Source organism: Poecilia reticulata, chromosome 1 (genome assembly GCF_904066995.2).
Source record: "Poecilia reticulata chromosome 1, P_reticulata-male-v2, whole genome shotgun sequence".
In the NCBI taxonomy this organism is placed as follows: Eukaryota; Metazoa; Chordata; class Actinopteri; order Cyprinodontiformes; family Poeciliidae; genus Poecilia; species Poecilia reticulata.
The window spans coordinates 16,118,828-16,144,984 of NC_088830.1; the positions used below are offsets into that span (position 1 = coordinate 16,118,828).

At 38.3% G+C, this 26,157-nt stretch overlaps 1 protein-coding gene and 1 long non-coding RNA gene across 3 annotated transcripts in view; one reads left to right on the plus strand and one right to left on the minus strand.

The window, feature by feature from the left end:
- Positions 1-26,157, plus strand: part of LOC103464017 (uncharacterized) — a 50,072-nt gene that overhangs the window by 10,298 nt on the left and 13,617 nt on the right. The gene's annotated exons all lie outside the window — the stretch shown is intronic.
- LOC103464025 (beta-crystallin B1-like) lies at positions 17,131-24,398 on the minus strand. Its single transcript, XM_008407821.2, has 6 exons — positions 24,282-24,398; positions 22,941-23,032; positions 22,504-22,622; positions 21,832-21,964; positions 21,589-21,731; positions 17,131-17,830 (listed from the first exon to the last, which is right to left on the minus strand). The coding sequence occupies exons 2-6, from the start codon at positions 23,028-23,030 to the stop codon at positions 17,659-17,661; spliced, it is 657 nt and encodes a 218-aa protein (XP_008406043.1). The 5' UTR covers positions 23,031-23,032; positions 24,282-24,398; the 3' UTR covers positions 17,131-17,658.

The following is a 26,157-nucleotide window of genomic DNA, read 5'->3' on the forward strand; positions in this document are numbered from 1 at the left end:
TACAACTAACAGAATGTGACATATATTTGTTTTTTTAAAGAATCCCAGCTGAGATTTTGCATCATTAACTAAATTATGTTGACAGTGACAGTCATAGGTTAACAAATCCATATTGGTCATTACTCTCTCACTGTCTCCTAAGGTCTACTGTCCAGTTGTTCTGGTGCTGCTGTTTTTGTCTTCCTTGTCAAATTTATATTTATCACGAGAAGTAAAAATAAAAATGCATCAACTGCATTTAATTTTTCACACTCAGGACAAAAAATAAGGTTGAAAAAGTAATAGAGGGACATGGATGGGTAGGTTTTCCTTGGTTTTTAGAAAATGCAATCCTGCTGATTTAGAAAACAAGAAATAACAATAATCTATCCGTCCTTTATATTTTGAAAAAGTTTGACAGGATTGTCTCTAAAGAGACAATCCAAGCTTGACAATGTTTTTTCAATAATCTCTGTTTACTATTATTCAGCTTAAAGTTGCGGTGCTGACAAAGTTTTCCCCATCATCATTCCAGGGTATGAAATAAATCTCTTCTCTCACCATCAAGCCAATATTGATGTTTTGAGCAGCCTTCATGGAAGCACTGATGGAAACCGTCTCTATAGATCTGCCACATCTGCAACATATCATGCTCGGATATTACAACCTTTAGTGTTTCTGTCATTTCCCAACAGGTAAACAAACTGCCTACTTTAGTTTTAGATTAGTTGCATCTTGGGGAAAAAAAGAGAGAGAGTCACTTAAAGAGCAAATACAGCTATGAAACATGTGGGAACATCAAATTCAAAGTCTTAAATGTGAAAACGTCATCATATTAGAGATTGGGGAGATGCTGGAGAAATGGATTATGATGGCCATCCTTCACAACTGCATGTTCGTCCATAAGGGGAGATAAACTCCTTAAAATGTTTAAGCCTCTGCCAGCTTTATTTGTAGTTTAATGCCAATGTGATGAAGGTTTTTCAACTCATTTAGAAATAGTTGGTTCAGAAACACAGATTTGACTGACCCCGACCAATAGGATCTGTTCCCCAGACTGTGAGCAGATAATGTTCTCTGTATTTTTTTTATTTATTCTGATATACATGTAACCACCATGAATCTCTCTGGGATTCGAACCATAACTTTTTTTTTCATATTATTTTGGCTTCAACAACGAAAGATCACGGTACAACTTTTCAAATGTATATTTATAGTGAACCCTCTGGTGACAAATCACAAGCACAGCAGAAAAAGCAGTGACTTCCTTGTCTTTCATCTCTTGGCCTCGTGAATGCACAGACTCCCGTTTTGCTTTCCTTTGAGGTGAGCTTCGTTTGCAGACAGATGGGGGTCCAATAAGCATGTGTTTGATCAAGGTCAGTCCTCAGGGGTGGGGTCCAACCTGGGCAGGGCATTTCCTCTGAGCTGAATTTCATTTTTTCTTCTGATGTATTTCATTGTTTTGATTTGCTCCGTTGTTGTCGCGTTTCCATCTGTCTCTCTGGCCGGCTCCGTTTAATTTGCTGAAGGTCTCTTGGCATTGCCGTGAGCTTTATTCTTTTGTCAATTTCTCAGATGTCCTGAACACCTTTTGATCACATTGTTTTTTATATATATATTAATTGCAGTTCATTAAAATTTATAAGAAAGAGAGAGAAAAGACGGGGGGGAAAAAATGTAATTTTGGCCTCCCGGGGCCTTTAACCCTTTCATGCATGAATTATGATCCTTTGTGTCAGGATTTGTTTTATATTTTCTTAAGGCGTAAAAAAATGTCATTTTTTTTTTTATTTTATTTTATTTAGGTGATCAATTGTAATTTTCTTCAATTACAAAGTTGTTAACAAAAATAATTTCTTGCATTTGCAGCTGATGGCCAGTAGTTGATGGTGTATTTTATGATGCATTAGTGTCCACTTCAGTGGTCTGTGAGCATTTATAACATATAAATCCATAAGAAGCACAAGAACATGGCTTTTAGACAGCTGTCCTCTATAGTGGCCACTATGCATGAAAGCGTTAAGATGACATTAAAACGTGACTGATTAAACTGTTGCTGCTGCCAGCACCACATTGTTATGAAACAAATTATTTAAACCAATTTTAATTAACTGTTATTGCCCTTTGGTTAAGTATATTTTGCAAAGGAACTTTCACTCAAGATTAAAGTAAAAACAGAATTCTTTAGAGTACAAAAAGCTTTTCAAAGTACAAGATTAGTTCTCTTGTGATGTGTAAATATATACCTTGGGATTGACTGATAAATTTGTTTTAAATTACCCAGTAGTCAAGGATTTGTGTTCACACTGTTTCAATTAACCATAATAACAGACGCAAAAATTTCATCCACAGACAGAGACAGAAAAAAAGAGTATTCAGCCAGGCGCACAGGATGTGATCTGTTTAATAATATATTTCAGTAATTGTGTTTACAAACAGTCCTGTCCTCGGTTTCTCACTTCTTTGCAACTGCAGCCAAACATAAAGTGTGTTTATTAAGCAGGGAGATTCAAAACTCAAATTAAGCTTCCATCAAGCTCTTTTTAATCCATGAAGGATGAAATAATAACACAAGTGGTGAATTTCAAGGTATAGCTAAATTATTTACAGAAAACTAAAACTGGGATCTTTTAAGACTGTATCTACAAAAGCTGGCTGCACATTTATTTGTATTTTCTTTTTTTCTAGGAGAAATAGTACAAAAAAATTCAAAGTTCTTTTAGCCTGACGCTGCTACGGTGCAGGAAGTAATGCTTTATTCAGCCACTGTCAATGCTGTCAAGCCATTGTCGACATTTGCAAGTACAATATTTTTACCCTGACATCGCTGTCACCTTGTGCAGTCAACACCAACATTTTGCAATATGAGGACTACCAGATATAACCTCAGGTATTCATATCTGAGCTAAATTCATATCTGAGGCTTAATAAGGTGGGTGTCAGTATAGAAGCTGGGAAAATTATCTACACACATACACACACTGCACACACTGCGCGCACACACACACTGTCTCAGCAGCTTTTAACCAAGAAGCTGAGTTTGCGTTAGCGCTGCAAAGTTGCAACAACCTTATGTGGATTTTTACATGCAGCGAAAAGTTAATGAATATGTCAAACAAAACGTGTCACATTTAACACTACTGTATAAAAATAAACTCATATAGTTATGAGGTGAGCTATATGCTATCAAACAAATTGAGACAATATTGCTGAGTTATTTAATAATGTCACTATGCTCAGTTGAAATTTAAGCTTAAAATCATCATTAAAATTAGTAAAGTTATAGCTACAAAAAATGTTAAAACTTTTGCATAGACTTTCTTTTGTGATGTTTGCAGCTTGTATGAAGAACTTTTTTTAGATATATATACAGCATCCTAAAGATGCTTAGTAAGCCTTCACATTAATGACGCATTTGTTGTAGCAGCATAAGCTAAAACTAAAAATATTGCTGCAGCTCTCGAACAAAGACATTTTGGACATTTTTCACCACATCATTCTCTCCGGGATTTCAAAGCAGTGGTGGAGGGCAACCTGTTAAATAGATGCAAAAGACAAGAACATACAGTAGGAGCTGTACTGAGATGGTTCAAATTAAAGTATATTCAAATATTAGAATAGCCCAATCAAAAGACATAAGACCAACTGAGAATCAGTGGCAAGATTTGGAGCAGGGTTCAGACTCTATCCAACCTGAATGAGCTAAAATTGTTTTTTGTTGTTGTTTTTTTCAGGAACAAAGGGTGGAAAGTTTTGTCTCTAAATGTGCACAGCCGGTAGAGACAAACCCTGAAACTGATTTAGCTGTAAGTTTACAAAAGGTGGTTCCACAAAGCATTGATTCAGGGAGACTGAATATAGAGGTTTGTCAAACGTTGCACATTTTTGTTTGCGAAAAATGAAACGCGATAATGATAACGATGCATGATTCTCTTTACTACTGTGTGCTACTTTGCTAAGCAATTCCCAATGAAATACAAGTAAGTTTGTGGGCGTAACGTGCAGCTTGACAAAACTCCAGAGATAAACCTGATTTCATTTTTTTATTATGTAAGCTGGTGAAAAAGAGAAAAGCACACAAACAAGCCTCACAGTTTCACGGTCATTGTGGTCAGTGTCCATTATCTTCACCTTATTCAGGATTCAGATGCTTTTATTGGACCCTGTGTCTTTGGAAAGCATTCAGCCATGTGTTCCCTCGGTCCTGTGTCTTGCTGGAATAAACTATAGAATACTGCCAGTGCATTATCTATTTATGGGTCATGGATTTTTCAGATTTCTCTTATAAGTTGCTGCCTTTAAAACAAGTTCTTCCTCCTCTGCCCTCCATCTCCATCTCCCCTAGTCATCATACCCCCTCACCTCTCTCCTTGCATCCGTCTGTTCCCCTTTCATCTGTTATTTTTAACCCTCAGGCATGCCTCATGCGTGACGCAGATGGGCGCGTAATGTGGACACAGTAAACTAAAGAGGAAAGAGGTCTCGTTTGTGGATAGATTGCGAGCGAGACAGCAACTGATGTAAAACAGGAAACATGGGCGGACACAGGAGGTCTGATTAGGGAGTGGAAAAGATGTAGTTAAACATCAGGGGACGGGAGGTGGAATAAATGGTAATTCGCACCTAACTCACAACTGAGTAATTTCCCAAAAACTTGTCCCTCGTCATGTCTGCTATCCGTTTGTGTTCGGTGCAGTGGCACGGACCACGTCCAGAAACTAAACTCCCAGTCAGCACTGCTTTCTTCCCAGTTCTCTTCCCGTTCCTCTGCGTCCCGTCTATCTTCCTGAAAGCTCAACACACCCACTCGTTTGTCTGAGCATAGAGAAGAGGAGTTACATATCAATCTTACGTCACTCAGCAGTCAGCCTCAGACTTTTCATAGAGCCAGTGAATGAGCATCAACACCACATGACGCACACCAACTGTCAGGCCCAACTAGTTGTGCGCTCGCATATGTGTGCGTGAACGGGGCTGCAAATGTGTGGACAGATATTTATTAATAGTCGTTATGTACGGCTGCGCGGCAGATCTGGACCGTGTTCACAGAGAGATCCAAAAATTAGCTTAAGTTTCGTAACACTTGAACTGTTTAATTGTGAACAATATTTTATTTTTTCTTTTGCATTACTCAGCATTACAAAATGACGCTAAAAGAGTCAGAATCCACCTACTCAAGATAAATGCTCAAACTTGTGCATGCAACAGTGACATCATTCAAATTGCAGCCAAATGTAGTGATTAATGAGGTCGCACACAGAACTGTGTGTTTTAAAATGTGGATGTAAACTGAAATCTGATTACACATTTAGTCATCAGGAAAAGATTTGTTAAATTAAAAGAAATAAACATGGCTAAGGATCATCTGATGGTTTTACTTACTCTGTCCATAACTCTGATTAAACTCATTATGTTTTCTGAGAAGTTGTTTCTGTGCAGTTAGTGGGAAGGAAAGATAATGAGTTCATTACCAAGTGCAGAAGGCTTTGAAAAAGAAATTAACGGGTGAGCGCAAATAATAATAACATAACACTGGATAATAAATGCATCAACTAAAAATTTACCTTGTAAACTAATATGCATTGGGAGAATTAAGTTAAACAGTTCGCCTGCCTGCTGTGCGGAAAGTTTGACTGATTATAGTTCTTGAAAACGATGTAGCGTTTAGTATGTTAATTAGATAAGCACTGGAAAGAAAATTAGGCTGATTATAACTAAATCCCATTTTAGATCTACCCTGTTTTTCATTTAAGCACAGTTAAACATGCTAGTACTTAATTATCCCTCAGTACTTTTTCCATTACGTTTCACAACAAAAACCTAATGACATCAGACCAACGTATATGCATCACTTTCAGTGAGGTGCAGGTCGTATGTTTTGTAGCCACATAAGAAACAGAAAGAAACAGAAGTGGTGGATTGATTTTAGTCGCTATGCCGTCCACATCCACTAGACACACCTGGTAAAGATGCAAAAACCTTTACAAATACATTTATTCCTTTTTTGAAAAGGTGCTAATTTATAAAATTTACTGTGCCACATTTGTAGTTTCCAAACCAAAATAAAAAAATAATAAAATAACTGTTGGTAAGGAAATAAGTCCACCTGTCTGCTGGACTCTGGACCTTCTGTGACATATGGAGACTTTTTCTAATTTATGCTTCACTTTTTGTTTAAAAACAAAAAGTAATAAATTTTCATTACAGGGACTTGCTTTCTAAGGGGATAATTATGATGTGACACAAAGCCATTTCTATTACCCACTCCTTAAATGAAAAATAAAAAACATAAACATATTATTCTAGTCAGTCAGACGACTGTAGATCTTCAGGAAGTGGCTACAAGAAAATAGCTGCTTACCACGGCTTGCTTGATTCAAGAAACAGAGAAATATGTATTATACTTAAAGATTTAAACATTTAAAGTTGTAATAAAAAAGGATAGATAGGACCAGAAATTACTTTGACATTAGAATGTCCAAAACTTTCTATTTAGTAACCAGAGGGTTTTTATTCAGTGTGAGATTAGACTAATGGAGTCTCTTCACTTGAGGTGGAAACAGATGTGTTGTATAAAACTTACTACACAGCTCAGTACATAATTATTACAAAAAACCCAAAACTGTACTGATTTTATATACAAACATGATTAATCTTATCATCTCAGACCTCTCAGTATGGTCTGACCATATTTTGTCTTTTTTTACAGATTTTTTATGTTGTGAAATAAAATCTGTGATTACAGACTGTTGTTTTTGCCGACTCTTGCATACCAGAGAGCTGCCTAGCGCAGCACAGCATGCTTGCCGGTTTCATATACATTTTTTATGAACCTGACATGTCTTGCTGGCTTACTGGGTTTTCAGCGTAGCAGCAATTCAGATCAGACAAACTGACCTGATGATGGAAACCTCAGGAAAAAAATGTAGAATAGAATAGAATATTATTTACTGCCCCACAGTGGGAAAATGCAACTGCAGCAAAGTGATAAGTAATTGAAGCATGCAGATTCACACAAGATAAAATATATGTAAAAATAGAATAAAGACTAGAATAATGTACAGTGGGTCAGAAATAAAGTACTTCGATTGAAAGGAATGCTCAATTGAGGAGGTTAATTTAATAATCTCTTATTCTGAAGTTGAAATCTAGACTCATCACTCCAGAAAATATTGTTCTCATATGTTTTTGTCCAATATTGCCGAGTCTGTTATTCCCGCTGCTTGCTTTCCTTAACGGAAACGAGAGCAGCTGGTGTGATCTTTATGTCATCTTGAACCAGTACGAACATCGTCCTCTGACTTCTGACATCAACAGGGGATAATTACTACTCTCTGGACATCGCCTCTGTTTTTGGACACTTTTCTGTAAAACAAAGACGGATCTGTATAAGAGTCCAGGGAGATGTTTCTAAGACCAGACCATTTTGTGCCAATCGTCATGTTAAGTTCCAAGTCAAGTAAATTTTCCATTGTTCTCTAATCTGATGCTTGGTTTCAACGTCAGCAAGTTATTTTCTCCACATCTAAATGCCTACATGCTTTGAGTTGCTGCCATGTGATTGGCCGATTGACTATTTGTGTTAAAGTGCAGCTGGATACGCACGAATAATAACATGGTTGGTGATTGTATTAATCCATGGCAGTGTTTGAAAGGCTCTTTTACTACTGTGCTCCTCATGAAATACTTCGTTCAAATCTCATGAAAATGGAAATTTCTGAGATTAGATTGATTTTCTTTGTACAAGAAAAGAACCACAAAAAAATCAAATATTTCCAATGATTTAGCAGATTTATGAAGGCCCTTTTGAGATATATCTATCTATCTATATATATATATGTGTGTGTGTGTGTGGGGGGGTGTCTTGGCCAAAAAACTCTGATTGCTGGTCTGAGTTAATAGCACACATCAGGATCAATCTAAAATCTCACAGAAAAGTTACAGATTCTTACCTCAATATTTATGTAGCCTTTGAACATACTAAACATGCTCAGTTTGTTTTAAAATAAGTTTAATCTCTTAAATAATATTTTTTGCCCATTATTATTGTCAAAGGATCTCAAGCTCAGTCAGACTGGATCAAGAGCTTCTGGGAACAGCAGTTTTCAAGTCTTGCTACAGATTCTGAAGTAAATACAGGCCTGTATTTTCTCAGGGCCAGTCCACCACATGAACAAATCTTGATTAGTTTATGATCAGTTATTTAATTGTAGTTCTTATTGTATGTTTGTGTCTGTGATCCTCCTGGAAGGAGTTTCTTCCCTGTATTAAACTTTATCCATCTTTGCATCAACTCTGACATGCTTCCTTGACTTTGCTAAAGAAAAGCATCCCTAGATAATTCTGTCAGCAAAATGTTTTATTTACAGCTTGTCTTCCAAGCGTGTTCTGTGTGGCCTTCAAAGACTGTGGAAAACTACAAATAGTATGTATTCAGGCTTTGTTTCAATAATAGATGTTTCGTGCTTTTGTTCCATAAAGCCCAGATTTGTGAAAAACAGAAATAGTTGTCCTGTCCATAGCTGTCCCAACTAAGCTGTTAAAGTCTCTGCAAGCCCATTAGAGAGAGCTACATTAGGCCTCTTGGTTGCTTCTCTAGTTAATCATCTCCTTTTCATTTTTTCATTTTAGATGGGCAGTCATCTCTGTATGTTTTGGCAGTTGTGTCATAATCGTCTCAAGTTCAGATGAACCTTCCTCATTGAGATGATGTCTTTATAATCTGATTCTGCTTTGAACTTTTTTCGCAACTTTCTCCCCGACTTGTCTTCTCCTTAACTCCTTATCTGAGCAGTGCTCTCAAAAGTAGGACATATTTTCCACAAGTTTTCCCAGATCCATTGGTATCTAAAAGATGTCTTTCTTTCTGGCCCAGATTTCCTCCGACGCTTTTCAAAGCAATGCAAACACGTCCTGAATGCATATATTTTCAAAAGTGAATTTCTTTGACTGATCAAAGACCATATCTGACGTTAAGATGACTGGAATCCACCGCTTTTATTTTATTTTATTTTATTTTTTTAATCAGCAGTGGAGTAAAATTTCAAAAGACATTAGCAGAGATCTGAGTGCAGCAACAGTTTTAATGACCAACTCTTTATGAACCCTGCTCAACTTACCGATAATGCTGGAGTATTATTTGCACTAAAATGGTGTAAATATTCTGTAAAGAAAACAAAAATGATTGCTTTGTTGTTTTATACCCAGAAATGAGATGACCATTTGATGGAGACTGTGGGTCGACCTGCAGAACCTAAATCCTTACATGCTGGGAAAATTTGAACACGAACGTGACAAACAGGAGATGGATTTAATATGTGTGGCTCTCTGTGTGTGTCTCCGCTTCCCTCCCAGTCATTCTCAAGCTGTATTGTAACTTGAGGATTCATTAAGCTCCTATAAACTATCCCATAATGCCCTGCTGCTGAGACGGTCCCAATTCACAGAGTGACGAAGCAGCAAGAGCTTGTGTGTGCGCGCGCACTGGTCTTCTCAAATGAACCTCCTCATGTTTGTTACCCCGTGTGTGTGTGTGCGTGTGTGTGTGTGTGTGTGTGTGTGTGTACTGGTCTGACGTCAATGCTCCTCCGATCTAATTTTAACAGCACAGTGAGGAAGTCTCACTGCACCTTGTAGGTGTCTTCTATAAATGTATTTATAGGCAGAAACTAAACTGGGTGTGAGAGTGACAGGTGAAGTGTACCTTTCCCTCTTGGGCATGAGAGGGAAAAAGAGGAAAAAAAGAAAAGAAAACTGGGTTATTTACGGAGCCAGACTGCCAGGGAATGTTTTCTATTTTGACTGGATTTTTACCACCGGTTTATATTTCAGGCAGCTTGAATGAAAAGATAACAAGAAAACGGCTGAAACAATGCATCGTCTTGTTGCCTATTTATATGTTTTGCAGTTTTAAAGCCTGCTGTGATTATTTAAACACACTAGCAAAGATAGCAGTTGTAAAGAAAGTTTTGAGCCACAGAAATGCTGAAATGACTCAAACTGAAACCGTAAACATGAGATGAGATCAGAGGAGATTTCATTCAGTAATAAAAACTGCACCCTTTTTCCTCTGATCCATAACTAAGACGGGAATTACATTATTCATTGCAAAAAGGATAGTTCCTAATACATCTGTTCAGTATAAATACTGTATGTATTTCAAAGCTTTATTATGTCACACGTGTTTGAAGTCTACACACCCTTTAACTTTCTACATTTAGTCAAATGTTTTTCAGTGAGATTTTATGTGACAGACCAACAAAGTTCTGCATAAATATGTAAGAAAAAGATACATGGTTTTTAGAATTTGTTCATAGAAAAAGATATCTGAAATCAATACTTTGTCAAACCTTTGAATGGAGTTACAGCCGTCGAGCCTTTTGGGATTACTCTCACCATCTATGGACATTTAGAGACCGGAATATGCATGAATTTGCCTTTGTAAAATAGTTCAATCTGGAGAAACTCAAATGGAGAAAGGAAGCGATTAAATGAGTTTAATGACAAAATGAACATGAAAATAAACAAAGTCTTTGGCGTTCAAGCCCCGGCCGGGGACGTCGAGCTGGACTTCGATAAGCTCGATGAACATTCCTGATGCAGCATAGGAATGTAGACCCACCCGGGGCCTGTACTGGTGGCAGCGGTCAGAGGAAGATGAGGCCTGAGCCGGGAGCGAAAGGTGGCGATGGGGCGGAGGTGGGTCAATTGCAGCTGGTGAGCAGAGGAGGCCATGGGTGAAGCTCCTTTAGAACTGGAGCCCAAACGATGATTGGCTGGAGCGAGGCTTGGACCGGCGCCGATAGGTCCAGGTTGCAGAGAGGGAGGCGCTGATTGATGAGGCAGGTGCGACTAGAGTCTTCCAGACTGAACTTCTGTCAAAACTCCATTTCAAACTCAGTTACATTGGATGGAGTCATCACTTCTCTAGACATATGTCTCTTTTGTTGAACATTTCCAGCAGGTGGTCTTTGCATCCTTTGTCCTACAGTGTGAAATCTTTTACATTCTAATAAGTTTGTGTTTACATGATTTCCTTTCTGAAAATTTGATCCAACTTCCCATCAACTCTTACCAGCGTCAGACTATTCCCACAGCATGATACTGCCATCATGTTTCATGATGACGGTGTTGCCTGCAGGCTGATGTGCAATGTTAGTTTTTCACCTCATATGGGTTTTGCTTGCAGCACAAAAAGTTTAGTTTTAAACGTTTAGTTTTTTTAAACGCATTAAACATTAAACATAAAATGTTTATATATATATAAAATGTTTATATATATATATATATATATATATATATATATATATATATATATATATATATATATATATATATATATATAGTAAGATTTCCCCTGTTTTGAATATAGGAGAAAAAAAAACATAAAGTTACATTAGATAAAATCAAATTTTTGAGCGAGTACTCGCTAAAAGGCCCAACAAAACAGCAATACGGAATAAAATAATTCTTCAGTTAAAACATTTTTATATAAGAGTTCATCACAATAAGTTCAGCCAGGGGAACAAAGTGCTGGAACTGAACTAATACGTTTTGCCATTTGCTCCATGACTGTGGGGCAAAATTAAAATGAACCTCCCAACTGCTTTGAGTCCTAACAAGATATTTGATTCTTTCTGATTTTGGACAAACCTTTGGCTTTTCTCGCCATGACGACCAGCTAGTAGTTTAAGTATTTGGGCCTCGATTGGAAAATGAATAAATGCCTTTGGTCTTATTGTTGAGACACAAACACGTCCACCAGTCTACCAGCAAGTTGTGTGATTTCCTGCCTAAAAACGAGCACCTGCTGATAAATTTGTGCTGCACAACAATTTATTTAAGCATGTGAAGAAATGTGTCTGGGCTCATGAGCCACAAAAGATGCATTTATCTTTTTCTTTTGACAGCTGGTGAGTAATTTTCTTAACTCTCCTTAGATGCACTTGAAGCCCCCTGGTGATCACACTTTGAAAACTTTTACTCAACAGCTTTCTCTCGTAACTGTAAATCTCCGAGCAGAGCAGCCGTGGTGAGGGGACTGATGAAAAATACAGGAAAACCAAGTCAAATTTATTAATATTTTTGTTTTGCTTTTTAACTGCTGATTTCACCGTCTCTCTGCTTTTTGAGCTGCATCAAACTTTAAAGGCTTTATTGATCCAGCTGTCACAAAATCATGCAACTCTGAGCCAGAAACATGCAATGAGATTGTGGAAAAATGGGAAAGTCTTCAACACAAAGAATCAGGATGCAAAAAAAAATTTAAATCATGTTCTCAAACAGTTTCACTGACGTGTATCTTCATAAAGGAGCGACAGTGTACTTCTGTGACACACACTACCTGGATGTGTCATGTACACTGATAATCTTTTGAAAAACAAATGTTAACCTTGGGGCACTGTTTCATAAGCCTCAGGTGCCAAAAGAAAGGCCCTCCAAGGATTTCTAAGAAATAATTTAGATAGCCTTTTTAGCTGCTTCCATTATGCGGCTACATCAGAGCTCCCTTGGCAAAAGAGGAAACATACAAAAACTCTTTCAGACCAAATGCATAAATAACCATTTCACAGAAGACAAAAATAGATGGCCACTCCTTTTACACAGTGAAGTTTTGCACACCCGCTCTGATTTATTTACGTATATTTTTTGTGTTTCGAATGTCATTAGTCCTTTGATGTTGAATAGGTTTGGAAGTCTAATCAAACTGTTCCTCCATTAATAATTCAATAAACTGTTTTTTTCTGCCTGTAAATATTTTTCAGAAGATCCAAGTTTAAACAACTGGATGCACATAAAGAGCTGAGTAGTTTTGGGGGAAAAAAAAGGTATTTTTTAGGGGTATTCTTCCTGCACAGCTTTTATCTGAAGAAGTGCTGGTTTAACATTGTTCAAAGCAACTCATGAAAGTGAAAGGTCTGTTGTGCAATGAAAGGATTGTCAAATAAGCCGGGGGGCAAAATTGAACTTTGATCATGCAAAAGAAAAACTACTAAACCGCAGAAACTGATGCAGCCTTTTTCTACCTGTTTCTTGAAGCGCTTTCAAAAGATCCCACACAGCAGATTCTTGTTGTAATTGTTTATATTCATTAAGAATTGGAAAGTTTTACACTATTTTGTGTAAAGCTGCTGTGCCACATGCACGTTTGGACAGAACCTATCGACATGTTTTGCTTTATCATTTAGAAGGAAGCAGAATGAAGAACACTGGAGCCTTCAGTAATGAGGTTTACGGTCTGCCTGATAGTGTGTTGCTTGAATTCAAAGCAGTTTTGCACCCGTTGAACCACCTACTCTGCCAGAGTCCATAAAGCGTTCTGTGATATCTGTAATTAAAAAGCTTGAAGTTTTAAATACTAAATATTTTTCTACAACTCTACACCACTACAGGAAAATAGTGGAGAACAAATTTGGTCAAAGACATAATGATCTAATGGCTTTATTGATTAATAGAAACTGAACTAGTGTGTATTGTAATCTGTGATAATTACACATTACTCTGGAAACATTCTGTTTTAATTAATAATTACAAAAAAGTAAAAAAAAAATTCTAGAGTGGTAAATTACATTTCTAAGTCCTCAATTTACCCAAGTATGAATCATAGCCACATTCTTTTTTTATTTTCTCTTTTGCAATGCATAATTATCTAAACTGTTAATAAGCCAGTTGCTTATAACCAAAACTGGTTATCAAAAAGTAAAACATCATTCAAGAATAACCCCTCCTAAAATATATTGGAATCAACATAAAAATAAAAGAAATCTTCGAAAAATAAATACTGTATTTATAAAATATACAAATAACGTACAGCGGGTCAGAAATAAAGTTTTTGTATATGCAGATGTACAAAAATAGACTTGCATATCTGTTAAAGACACACCCACTCTGTGTTTAAGTTTTAAAAGTAAAACGCTGCAATTGATTTTTGCACATGAATGTTTAACCACAAGTGTGTCTGAATGTGCGTTCTTAGTTCAAGCACAAAGTATAACCTCAGGCATGTAGATAGACATCTATCTGAGAACCTGAGCAGGTTGCATTGCCACCACTCAGCGTTGGGTTGCATCAGATTGTGCTGCTGTTTGGACTTTTTACTTATTCTGCTTTCCATCAGTACGTGACTACAGACGCTGCTTTGTTTTGCTGTTGTAACTGAGAACTGCCAACAATACAGAGTCCCCAAGACAGGACAGCATATCAGATGTCTGCAAACATTACTGTCCTCTTCTTCAAGAAAGGGTTAAAAGATTAAAGCTGAGCTATTTTTTTGATCCGTCTGCAGCCAAATAATGATTAATATCCCACTGTAGCTTCCTGAAAGTCGCTTTATCACACTTGTATGACTGAAGCAGCTTAAAAGGCTTGTTCCATTAAAATCTAATCATCATTGACGCAGTGTGATTGCCAGGATAACCCACCATGGCCACGTGGCACAGAGTTTCTACAAATTCCCACATGTATAATTAGATGTATGAATTTTTGAACATTTAAAGGAAAAGGAGAACAGTAAGTCAGAATAATTGATGATTTCATGCAAGAATGGAAAGACAATGTCAATGCAGAAGTGTGTCTGCATCAACTTCTGCGCTGATGTTTGCAGACCGCATCAATATTTTCTCCAGTGGAATTGATAAATAATGCACGAGTGGTTTTATCACAAGCTAGGAAACGTAATGTGTTGTTGGAACTCTCTGGAAGCAGGGATGGACTTTTTCTTTTCTTTTTTTTCTACAAATAAGCAAAGCTGGGCCAAATTGGTTTCCATCAGTATAAATCAAGTTGAGTTCTTTTGAGAAATATGCTGAGCGAAAACACTACTGGGCTGGGAGCAGAGCGTCCTTTATGCTCCAGAATATAAGTTATTCATACCATCCAGTTAAGTTAGTGAAAGTTTTGAAGGAGCAACTAACAGTGCATTCAGTTCTGCATGAGTCACTTTTAATAAGATCGCACCACATTTGTTGCAACAATTTGGCACAGCTGGATTTTAAAATATAAAATGAAATTGGTTGAAAAGAGCAGCCAATTTTACATTTATTTTATTGGTTTTTGATGGTAAAACAGGAATGACTCAGCCAAGTTCAGACATGTTGAAAAGTCAATTTTCTTTCAATAATTGAAATCACTTTTGAGAAAATATTTGGCACTAATGTAACCCGTTTTACGATCGCTATGCCAGTTCCATTACAGGAATTAATATTGGAAAGAATGACAACATTATGCTGGAAAGAGCAATCAGACTGAATCCCCATCTATTTGGAACAAGTCAGAAAAACACTTTCTGTTGATGTTGATGAGTTTACATGTAGTAAGATGTGAATCACGTGTAAACACCGTGCTAGAGAAGTTAATTTCCACATATCTTGCATTTGTCAAATTTCTGATTTTGCTTCTCAAACTGAATCTTTCTGCAATATAAATATAAGAAGTACCCTATATTCGCCAAAGTGTTTGTTTGTCTGCCTTCACACACACACACATGAATTTGAACCACATCCTAATTCAAAGCATTTAATATAATGTGAGCCTGCACTTTGCAGCTCTAATGGCTGCAGCTGTTCTAGGAAGGCTTTCCTCAAAGTTTTAAACTACTTCTTAGTTCATTAGTTCAGATACAGCTGTGATAAGTCGGATTTCTTTTAAGTTATGTACAATATTTTTATGACAACTGAAGGTAAGATATAGTTGCTTGATTTGGCTATAAAATGGCCCTAAGTGTTTGGAAAATACATAATATTTCCTCGGTACCGGCCTGATGGGTGGACTGCTGCAGAGACGGTTCTCCTTCTTCTCTCCACAGAAGAAAGTTGGAGCTCTGGACAACAGGGAGACCTTTGGGTAGCAAGTCACTTTTTTGACTTTTCTGATTGGGACTTTGAAAGCAGGAGATTTTTTTTTTGTTTCTGAATACTTTTCAGAGGTCTACAGATAATTCATTTGATTTCAAACTAGTTGTTTGCCCTCTGACCTGCACTGTCAACAGTGGAGCCTTACATAGACAGGTGTGAGGATTTGAAAAACATGTCTAATCCACTGGCATTACCACAGGTGGACTCCATTTAAGCTGTTGAGGCATCTCAAGGATGTTCATTGTAAACGGATCAATGGAACCTTTGCCATGAAGTACTGAGCTCCAGACATGTGGATACACATGTAAATGTGCTTTCATAATCTCACTGCCTTCTGATTTTCTATTTTTAATACATTTGCAAAAATATTTTTTCCACACTTTCGTCGTGGAAATAGTATTTTGAGGAAAGAGATTCATTTAATACAACGATGCTGTAACCTGTATAGCATCATTGTGCTGTACAGGTTACAGCCTTGACCCCCACTAGGGACAAGGCTGTAAAGAAAATGGCTGGATGAAGATGCACTGTTCATAATGACATCTTATTACATACTTATTGCTATGAAATGACTTAAAGCTAAATATTTCCTGCTCTGCTCAGCAACTTCCTAATCTGAAATATAATGAGAGCAAACTTGAGGAGCAAACCTAAGCAATGAACAAAAAGATGCTCTGAAGCTCTATGGAGATAATAATTTTCTTTTTTTTTCAACAAAAGGATGAGATTTTATATAGCAACAAGCATTACTTGATGAAACGTGGTCAGAAACAGAAATAACATGCAGTGACATTTCCTCAGTAAATGTATTACTGAGGAAAGAAAACCACTTGATCATGTTTAGTCATCAAAACATCATTGTTAGATCCATTGACAATAAGTCAAAAATGCTTTTTAACGTCAACTAAACGACAAACACAACTGCGATTTAATTCGGTTGTTTGGTGAAGTTTACACACCATCACAAAGACCTAGGATTACCTGAGTCCACCTGTGGTAATGCCAGCAGGCAGATCTGGATATGCATTTTAAATAACAGAATCTCTGCAGCGCTGTTCATTCCAAAAATGTAAACGGTACAACAAGAAGAACTTTAAACTCAGCAGCAGACAAGAGATTGATAACTCTAGCAGAAGACTCTGTCAACCAGACAACTTTCAGGGGGAAAAAATGACATAAGCGCATGATGGAGGGATATTGCAAGCTGGTTTACTTGTTCTTAGGTGTCCATCATTGTCTCCTTGAGTTCAAATATATCTGTAGCAGCACATTGGCTAAGTAAGACAAATCAAAAAAATTAGGAGGAGAGTAACTTTATTGGAGTTGGGGCTGATGTAGCAGCAGGATGGGAGCAGTGAATTTTCAGAGTTTTTCCATCTTTATTTACTCGATCTTCCTTTGTCCATCAAACAAACATGAAACAAATCCAAACTCCTTCCCTCCCTTACTCAGGCTGCGATAGGTTGGGTGAGGGCTGACGTGGGTGAAACGTGAAACATGAAGGGGGAGGAGGAGGGATGTGGGAAAGGCAGGACATGACAGAGACCGGGAGAGAGGCAGAGAAATAAAGAGTTTCTCTAACCAGATATAGTCCCAGTGGTTCTTGTAATTATCTCCTCTACAACTTCCTGTAACGTTCCACTGTTTTCTGAATTGCAACTATAAATAACTCCCTACCGTATCCCCTCTACTCTGCAAATTGAACCACCAAGAGATTAAGGAAACGTCACTGCACCCTCTCTTTCCTCCTCTCCTTCATTGCCCTCCCTCCTTCACCCCTCCAGACCTCCACCTCTCCCCCACTTCTTCTTTTCCTCACCGAGCTTCACTTGGAGGACGTGGTGTAGCAGCCATGTGGGTGCCACTGCATGTCGCGGATGCGTCTGATGGACTGCATCTGAGGGCAGGGAGCGCCGAATTCATTGAAATGCCTGTAGTCGCCCTTCTCCAGCAGGTACTGGCAGCCCCGGTACCCGGGGAACTGGTACCCCACCCAGCTGGGGAGGGAAAGAGAGAAGCATGGCGTGAACAGCTCCAAAGTTTGCATTGAAAATGATTCATTCACTTTGCTTACAAGTGAAGGCAAACAGAAGGGTGAAAGACGAGTGAGAGATAAGTGAGAAATATACATAAAATCTGCTCAGAGACAGATGCAGAGAAATCATAGTGGGTAAACAATCTCTCAGATAAAAACAAAAAAAACACATTGATCTATTTTGTTATGCCGTCAGACTTTCAGACACGGCCGGGTCTGCTACCCAGCTGTTTGTTTCCACTGGTTCACAGCACTGAGAACAAAGTAATCACAGCAGAGAAGGAGCTTTGTTTGCAACCACACCTCTGCGAACACATCCAGGGACGCAGAGCTGCTGACGTCCACGACACCCTCAGCAAGCTGCTGATGAAAAAGTCTCTATTCCTGCTCTCTCTCTCTCTCTCTCTCTCTCTCTCTCTCTCTCTCTCTCTCTCTCTCTCTCTCTCTCTCTCTCTCTCTCTCTCTCTCTCTCTCTTTCTCGCTCTCTCTGTTTGTCTCTCTCTCTCTCTCAGCTTAGAAGAGTTGGTGATTAGAAAGCTGTTTCTGCCTGAAAGAGAATGACGTCACGGATGTGAAAATCGTCTGACACACGCAGCGGCACGCAGGCGCTGACTTTTTTTTGACGCAGTAGTCTGAGAATCAGAGTGCAATGTTTTTTGGCAGCCCTTCTGCAATATGTATGATCTGCCGACTGGAAGATGCAAATGCGGAAAGAAGTCTGGTGAGGTAGTCGGGCTGCAGCCACAGTCGGGCATACAAAAACGACTGCAAAGCACTGCTTATGAATACTTGTTAGATAAGTTAAATAAGGTCTCAAGCCACAAAGGTGAGACTTGTGCAATTTCCACCGTATGCATGTTCCACCTCGTGCTGTGAATATCGAATTCGCAATGGAGGATGCAGTGACGTAAAAAGAGGAAGGTGATATCAACGCCGTTGTGTCCTGGTGAAATAGATACCAGATTTAGACATTTTTCATGACACCTCAGAGTCAGAAGCAAATTCAGCTTGTTGATGTTATTTGTAGAAGTAACATCTATTAAACTTTCCCTCAAGAGGGGGTCCTGTATAAAAAAAAGGTTTTGTAATTTGTGGCTCTGAAATTTTTACATAGAAAAGGCTGATTTTAACAAATATTGTTTGTTTGTTTTTTCATCAGTACAAGAAAAAAGTTAGTAAGTCAATTGACACTTTCCAAAAAATGCAGAATATTCTAACCAATAAATGTATAAATTTTCTTTTTGGAAATGGTTGATGGTCTCTCAAACTGCAGTCTTTTTGATGTGTCCCTTGTCCTACAGGCTTGGATTACATGGTGAAACTGCCTCACTTTCATGCAGTCATGCTCTGCAGAGCTCTGGCAATGAGTTCAGATTGGACCCAGGTGTGCTGAGGCAGAGTGACATCTAAAGTTGCAAGACTCTGGCCCTCGAGGAATGCAGTTTGAGACCCAAGCTTTAAGACGTAAAAGAAAAATCAATATTGTGGTTCTTTCATTTTGCCACAAAACACATAAAATTCATGTAACGTCTTTTTCAAATCTTCTGTAAACTTTTTATGCTCTAAAAGCACGATGTGACTCCTGACAAAATTTGATTTTGTGTTAAATTTGCAACTTTTCTATCCAGTGTGTACCCCGAAGAAACGGTGGAGCTAATGCCATGTGACCTGAAATCTCGAGTGGGGATGGAGAGCAGAAGTTGCCTCCTTTTGTTTGTGAAAGCTGCAGCCTCCAATATAAACACAGTTTTCCTGACTACTTCACATGACAGCACTGCCAGGTGTCTGTTTGCACATGCTAACGGCTGTCCTTGTTTCAAATAAGCAATGACTTAAAGATAACAAATGTCGAACAGCTTATGTGACTTCAAACCTTCTTCCCTTGGAGACTGATGTAAATATAAGCAAACTGCAAAGATGCCGTCTTCAATTTCTTCTAGTAGGAGGTTTCCTGGATGAATCAATGTTTATGTAATTATAAAATCAGAACAACAGCTTCAACAAACTTAATAATGATTGCAAGCCACTTTTCAGTCCACTTGCCCTTTGGTGGCTGCTCTAGTTGTTGCAGCTACTGTGTAGGAGTGTGGCAAATCCACACTTAAACATCAAGTAAAGATTTATATGAGATGATCCTGGCTTTGTCGATGAGATACCAGATATGTAGAGGAGTTCTGGCAGATTTGTTATTTTTAATTTATCGCAAAACTTCATCACCAGCATTTGCAACAAGTGCATCACGTTGGATACAGAGCAGCTCTCCGCTGCGGCGCTTCTGCTGGTGTAGAAAAGACAGCCCTCCACAAAATTATTACTGTTTTCCCCTCTGACCAACTCAGTGTCTGTTTTTATATGAGCAATATGACCCTCCACCCAGTAATAGACCAGCGGTTACATGAGTGTGAGTACAGCAAGGAAATTGGTTGTTCATTGTAGCAGCTAAAGGCTCTAATTGGTGTCTAATGTGAGCTCTCACACTCACTGCTAAGCTAAAGGGTTATTTTTATGTTTTCCAGTAATATGGGCTGAAATGAATTATCTCTGCCAGTAAATCTGAAATATTAAATGAGTGAATCTGTAAGACCTGACTTTGATTAATCTACACTGGACATAGATTCTTAGTTTGAGACTTACAAACCATAAATGTAAACATTTATGAAAGACAAAATGAGACATTTTCATACTTTACAGGCCCTTTTTGGATTACTATCATGGACCCATGACAAGCACTACAAATGGAGAAGATCAATCAGGACCAAGATATTCTACGCTGATTACAAATTGGGTTTTCCTGGCATCTGAGGAGGCAGGTTTAAAAGCAGAGGCTTGCCTAGGGCCACATTCATGCAGGAATCACCACTGGGTCAATATTTATCCATAAAGTGATGAAAAACTACTGAGGAGGTAAACTGAGACAAGTTATTATACAGAAAACATCCATAATTTTGACTATTTCTCTTAATTTGAAACAGTCATCTATGTGCTGCACTGGTTAGTGGAGCTGATGAGCACAACTAAGCACCCAGAATGCAACACTGTATGTTATTGGTGATCATTCCCCAATCAGGAATCATACAGATTAGCATTGCTAGCTGTACTAATTACTCATCTCTGTGAGCATTCCTTGGAAAAGGCAAAAGTCTGTCAACATTTCCAAATCCAGCATGACAGAAAGATGTTGAAGACAGAATTAAAGAGAACAACTTTAGTCTCCAGCCTTCCTGGGATCAACTTAAATAATTGTGGCCAGTCCGACTATACATCCAAAATGACGCTCTGTGGCAAACGGCACCTTTTTAGTTGCGATAAATGAAAACTACAAGTAGAAAAAGGCAAAGGAGATAAGTGACCAGTTCATGTTGAGCTCTTTGATGTAGCAGCCTGGAGGAAAAGCTGCCATGCTTCTGTGGAAAATACAGTTTCCTTATAAATGGTCTTTTTACAGCTTTTGCTCTTCTTTTTTTGTAAACCCTGAACTCCTAAAGGTTATTGCTGTGTCTAAGAGTGTTGTGGTGAATGAGATCTGATGTTTTTGTTTTTTTAACATGGCATAAATAGTTTAAATACTCTTTAATAAATTCAGAAAAAAAACTTGCTTGTTAAACCTGAGGTAAAAATCAAGCAGGTAAATCTTGTTACGAACCGTTGATGGTTGGAAACATGGGGTCAACCCTAAAAGCAAGCGTTTTCACAAAGGTAAAATAACTTTAATATGCTCACGTCCCACAGCTGACCAAGATGCTTCCCACTCTGTCGGTGAAACCGTAGGCAGGCAGGCTGGGAACATCATCATCCATGATCTCCATCTTACGACCTTTGTATTCGCCAACCTCATACAAACAGATCTTGTGTTTCTCAGGATCCTGCAACGTGTTGGATGAAACAAAAACAAAAAAAGGAAATGAAGAGGAAGAATAGAAGAGAGCAAGCTTTATTCACGAGTGACAGCATGGCAGAGCTCACCATCCGCACAGGCCTGAAGGACAGAAGGTAATCGTTCTTCTGGCAGCTGCTCCATGAATCCCAGCGGGGGTACTCGCCCTTCTCCAGGATAAACATTTCACCACAGAAGTTCATCTGTTCAAAGCCCACAAATCTGAGGAGTGGAATAAAGTGCACTAAGACGAAAGATGTGCATTGAATCTCTGATTATGGAAGCCTTTCAGTTATTAAACTCAGAGAGCAGCATTGATTACCCTTCGCGAGAGCGCTGCTTAGCCTTTGATCTCGCGCTTCTGCTTGTCGACTCCTTCTCAAAACTGATTGTTGACATATTCTGGCCTGAGATGCTTCTTTGGGGATTTAGTGGAAAAATGAATCGTATAATGATGCTCTTTATTCTGTTATTGTCTGTTATCGTGTCTTTCATTCTGCTCACATTGCAACTGCAGTTTCTTGGTTAGTGTGTAAGCAGAGGAAAGTTGCTGCTGGTCAAAGTCAGATGCTATCTGGAAAACTGAAGCTCGCTCTCCTGCTGCACTCTGTGCAAATCGCTGTGGATAAAAGCCTGAAAGAGCAAAAGTGTCCCATAATGGAGAGGCGCATCAGTGAAATCACCTGCTGTTTGCCCGGAGAAGTGGGGTTTCTGCGTGCACTGCTTAAACTCGAGGGCGTGCGGAAGTCGGCGGTACTTACGGCCCACAGCAGACGCGCAGGGAGCGCACCCTGTCCATTCCCATGTCACACACGTTCACGCACTCGGCGGTGATGTCAATGCAGCGGCCCTGGAAGTTCTCCTGGTCGTACACGCACATCTGATGAACACAGAGCGAGGGGGGGAAAAGGAACTGGTTAAACTGAGGTGGCGAAAACCTTTCAAATAATGGGTGTAGGGTAGAAATCGCTATGAAGAGCCCATGTTGTTCTGGAAAGCACTAACTGGCCTCCTGGAGTATTTTTCAGCCATTTGTAGCATTCGACCACCTGCTCAGGGAGCTTTAAAAACCATGAGGAGGAAGCAGCAGGAGAGAGCTCGGGGTAAACCGTTAGGCCACCCGCTTCACACCGTTTAACAATGAGTAGCAGGAAATGTTTGAAAATCTGCTGTAGATGCGTGGGTGTGCTCTCCGTACCTTGTAGGACATCATGCCCGTCTCAGACGTCTTGCTCTGAGCTGCCTTCCCATCAGGCTGGGACTTGGGTTTCTCTCCTCCAGCAGACATGACTTGAATCCAGGAGAAGAAAAGATTTGTGATAAAGGAATAGTTTTAACATTTTAAAAGTCACCAACCACTGACAAAACACTCTGAAAAATTATTTTGAAGTCTCACATCCCAGAGATTTGTAGAAACAATTAAAGTAAACTATTTAATTTGGTTGATTTTTCTACAGTGTTCTAATATAATCCTTTAAAAACATAATAAACATTTAGTCTGACATCGACTAAAGTCCAAAATACTTTTTTTTATAAATAAAAGCAATTAAATATATTTACATATTTGGTAGTAGGGACCAAATTTTCTGTTTTTATTCCTTAAAATGTCCTGATTTAGTAAAATTTGAAACAGCACAGATTTTGTTCAGAACAAACAATAAATTAAACTTTAAACATGCTTTCTGCAAAGAGGGAGATTACAATTTAAGAGGCTTTCACAGCGTCAATATAATTTACAAAATATCTCTGCCACTTGCTTTTTCTTGATAATCAGATTTTGTCATTAATGTTGCTTAAGAATATAACCGTTAAGGGATTAGATTTAATGAGAGAACAAGCTTCTTCCTGCTCCTGTTCAAATATGTAAATTGAATCAAAATGTACTTTTTCATTTTGCTTTGTTCAATTTTATTTTTTTAATATAACTTTCTCCCTTTTTTTCTCAAATTTTTTTTATATGTAATTCCTACGGATTGTTGCTGACACTCTGATATATTTTAAAATCCCTTTTTTCTCTCTGTTTTTGACTGGAGTCATAAAAGCTTGGTCACCTGAGACGAGACCACAGAGTCCTACGTTAGCAAACATTTAACTTGCACAGCAGAACAAAAGCAATGCAAAGCAAAGTCTGAGCCGTTTTTCGACAGATGGTACAAAAAGATCCGTCGGTCTGTTCAAACTTTGCCACACTTGTTGGAGCTCAGAACAATCAATGTCTTTTATCCGCAGTCAAACAATGAGAAGCACAAAAGACAAAATGAGCTGCAAGAAAATCACTCAAATTAATTCAGTTTAACAGTATGGATCCGTTCACTGGCTACTGAAAATGCTTTCTCACCATGTGCCAGCACAACATTTGATTTTAAAGCCTGCCATATTCTTTATGTTTTCCATTAATAATGCTGGATTTTCCCATTCTAAGATCACATTAATTCATATTATTTTATAATTCTGACTCCCACGACCATAAATATCTGTACTCTATCTCAAATCCTTTCTTCTCTTCTCTTTTCTGCGGGTTTGTTGATCACTGTCTTACCTGTGGCAGTGTGTGAGTAAAGGAGTGGACTGGTGGATCAGTGTGGGAGTACAGGGGGGGCCCACTGTAGCTTTTATATGCTGGCGCCTGGAGTGAGGGGATTATGCAGATAGAAAAAAACTCGCTGAGCTCACAGCCCCCACAGAATAGAAATACCCCATCATCAAACACAGAGAGAGACACAGGATACCAGCTGATATAAAAGAAAACTACAAGGAAGACAGATGACCTCAAAGCTTTTTGTTAGATCAAGAGGACTTAATCAAAGACAACTGAAGACGTCGCTATTGAATTTACAAATAACCTGGCTGAAAACACCAGCGGTGGACCCAAATCGCTTAAGTAAAACTTTTACTAATGTTGAAAATAAATAAACGACGCCTAATGTCAGGTTATTTATAATTACATTAGAGCAAAAGTGCAAAAGTATTTTTTTTTTCTTGTTGAAATTATTCATTTTCCTTTTCTTGCAAAGTAGAGACACTTTGGTCGCAGTGGAAACTACAACCAGTTAGCATCAAGAATAATTTGGTATTGTATTTTTTTATAAAGTTGAGATACTGCTCAAGGTGTGTTTAGTAATTAATAAGGGCATAAATAGGAAAAATATGACACAACTAGAAACAAATATATCTAATTATTGTTAGTCTTCCTGTGGCGGCAGCAGCATTAGTTGCTATAGAAAGTTAGAAAAAGTGCATTGCCTTGAGACAAAAGACTCAAGGTTTTTAATTCTGACAGTACAGGAGGCTCTATGTGTAAGTTTTTATGTCGTATAAAGTTTCTTCTAAACAAAATAGTTTCTAATTTGAGGGAATTTTATGTCATCGATCAACTTGAAGCAATGTAATTCTGTGAAAAATGAAACATTCTTAATTTTTGAAAATAAATGTGGTAATCTGAAAAGTGTGGCGTGCATTTACTTTTAGAATTCTTTCACCTTTTTCTGTATTCATATTTTTCTGCAAGTACCTCTTCAAGTCTAATGCCACAACCAGCTTTGGACGTCTAGATACAGACATGTTTAATCATAGTCGCTTTATTTGTAGCTCAACCTCAGTTTTATAAAATAAGACTTGCATGTCATGAAACATGGATTTAGGTTTGAACTTTGAATGCATTATTCTAATTGGTGAATCCAAACCACTTCATTGTATTTATTGCGTTGGTTGAAGGTGAACCTCCACCCTCGTCTCTAGTCTTTTTCAGCCTCAATAGGTCTTCGTACAGTGTTGTCCTCCTTTTCCCCTCCACTTAGCTAAAATCATCTTCCTAAAAACTATGGCCAGCTTCTGTATCTCTGCTTCACAAAAACATCCCAGTTGTTTTGGCAATAACTTGAATCAGCAACCACAACTACTGGCTAATCGCATATTTTCATAAACAATACCCAAAAATCTGTTCAAAATTGTAGTTTGACAAAGACGGAGCGATCTTTGTCTGTGTTTGTTGTCATATCTAAATGGTTTTTGGTCTAGGATTTTCAATGTAGCAGCAGGGCAGGTTTTTCTACAGTGAGGCTTCTCACAAAAATATTCTGTCCTGCTTCTGTCGGCGCTGTAATAAAAACGAGTTGGGTAAAACAATAACGAGAGAAGCAATAAGCTGGGAGAAGCAATAACCTTATTATACCTTTGGGTGAGCAAAGGGGTCCTGCGAATGCAAGGACAAACACCCATCTGAATCTCTCTCATGAACACTGTAGGAGGAGGTCATTAAATTAAAAGCCCTGTGTATTTTCCTTCCAGTGTGGGTGAGGGTAATATTACAGTGGGTGTGGGCTGCAGAGTATGGAGGAAACACAGGCCATATGTGAAGCATGAGCTGGCAGTCGAGTTCATGTGATGTGCGGCATCACATGAACTCAGAAAGGAGG

What these genes read in the sequence shown, in the direction of transcription:
- LOC103464025 (XM_008407821.2), bottom strand. Translation starts at nt 23,030, where the DNA reads ATGTCTGCTGGAGGAGAGAAACCCAAGTCCCAGCCTGATGGGAAGGCA. An exon ending in CTGCGCGTCTGCTGTGGGCC is followed by an intron (nt 21,965 to 22,503) that starts GTAAGTACCGCC and finishes TCCACTCCTCAG; the next exon opens with ATTTGTGGGCTTTGAACAGA. An exon ending in CCTTCAGGCCTGTGCGGATG is followed by an intron (nt 21,732 to 21,831) that starts GTGAGCTCTGCC and finishes AACACGTTGCAG; the next exon opens with GATCCTGAGAAACACAAGAT.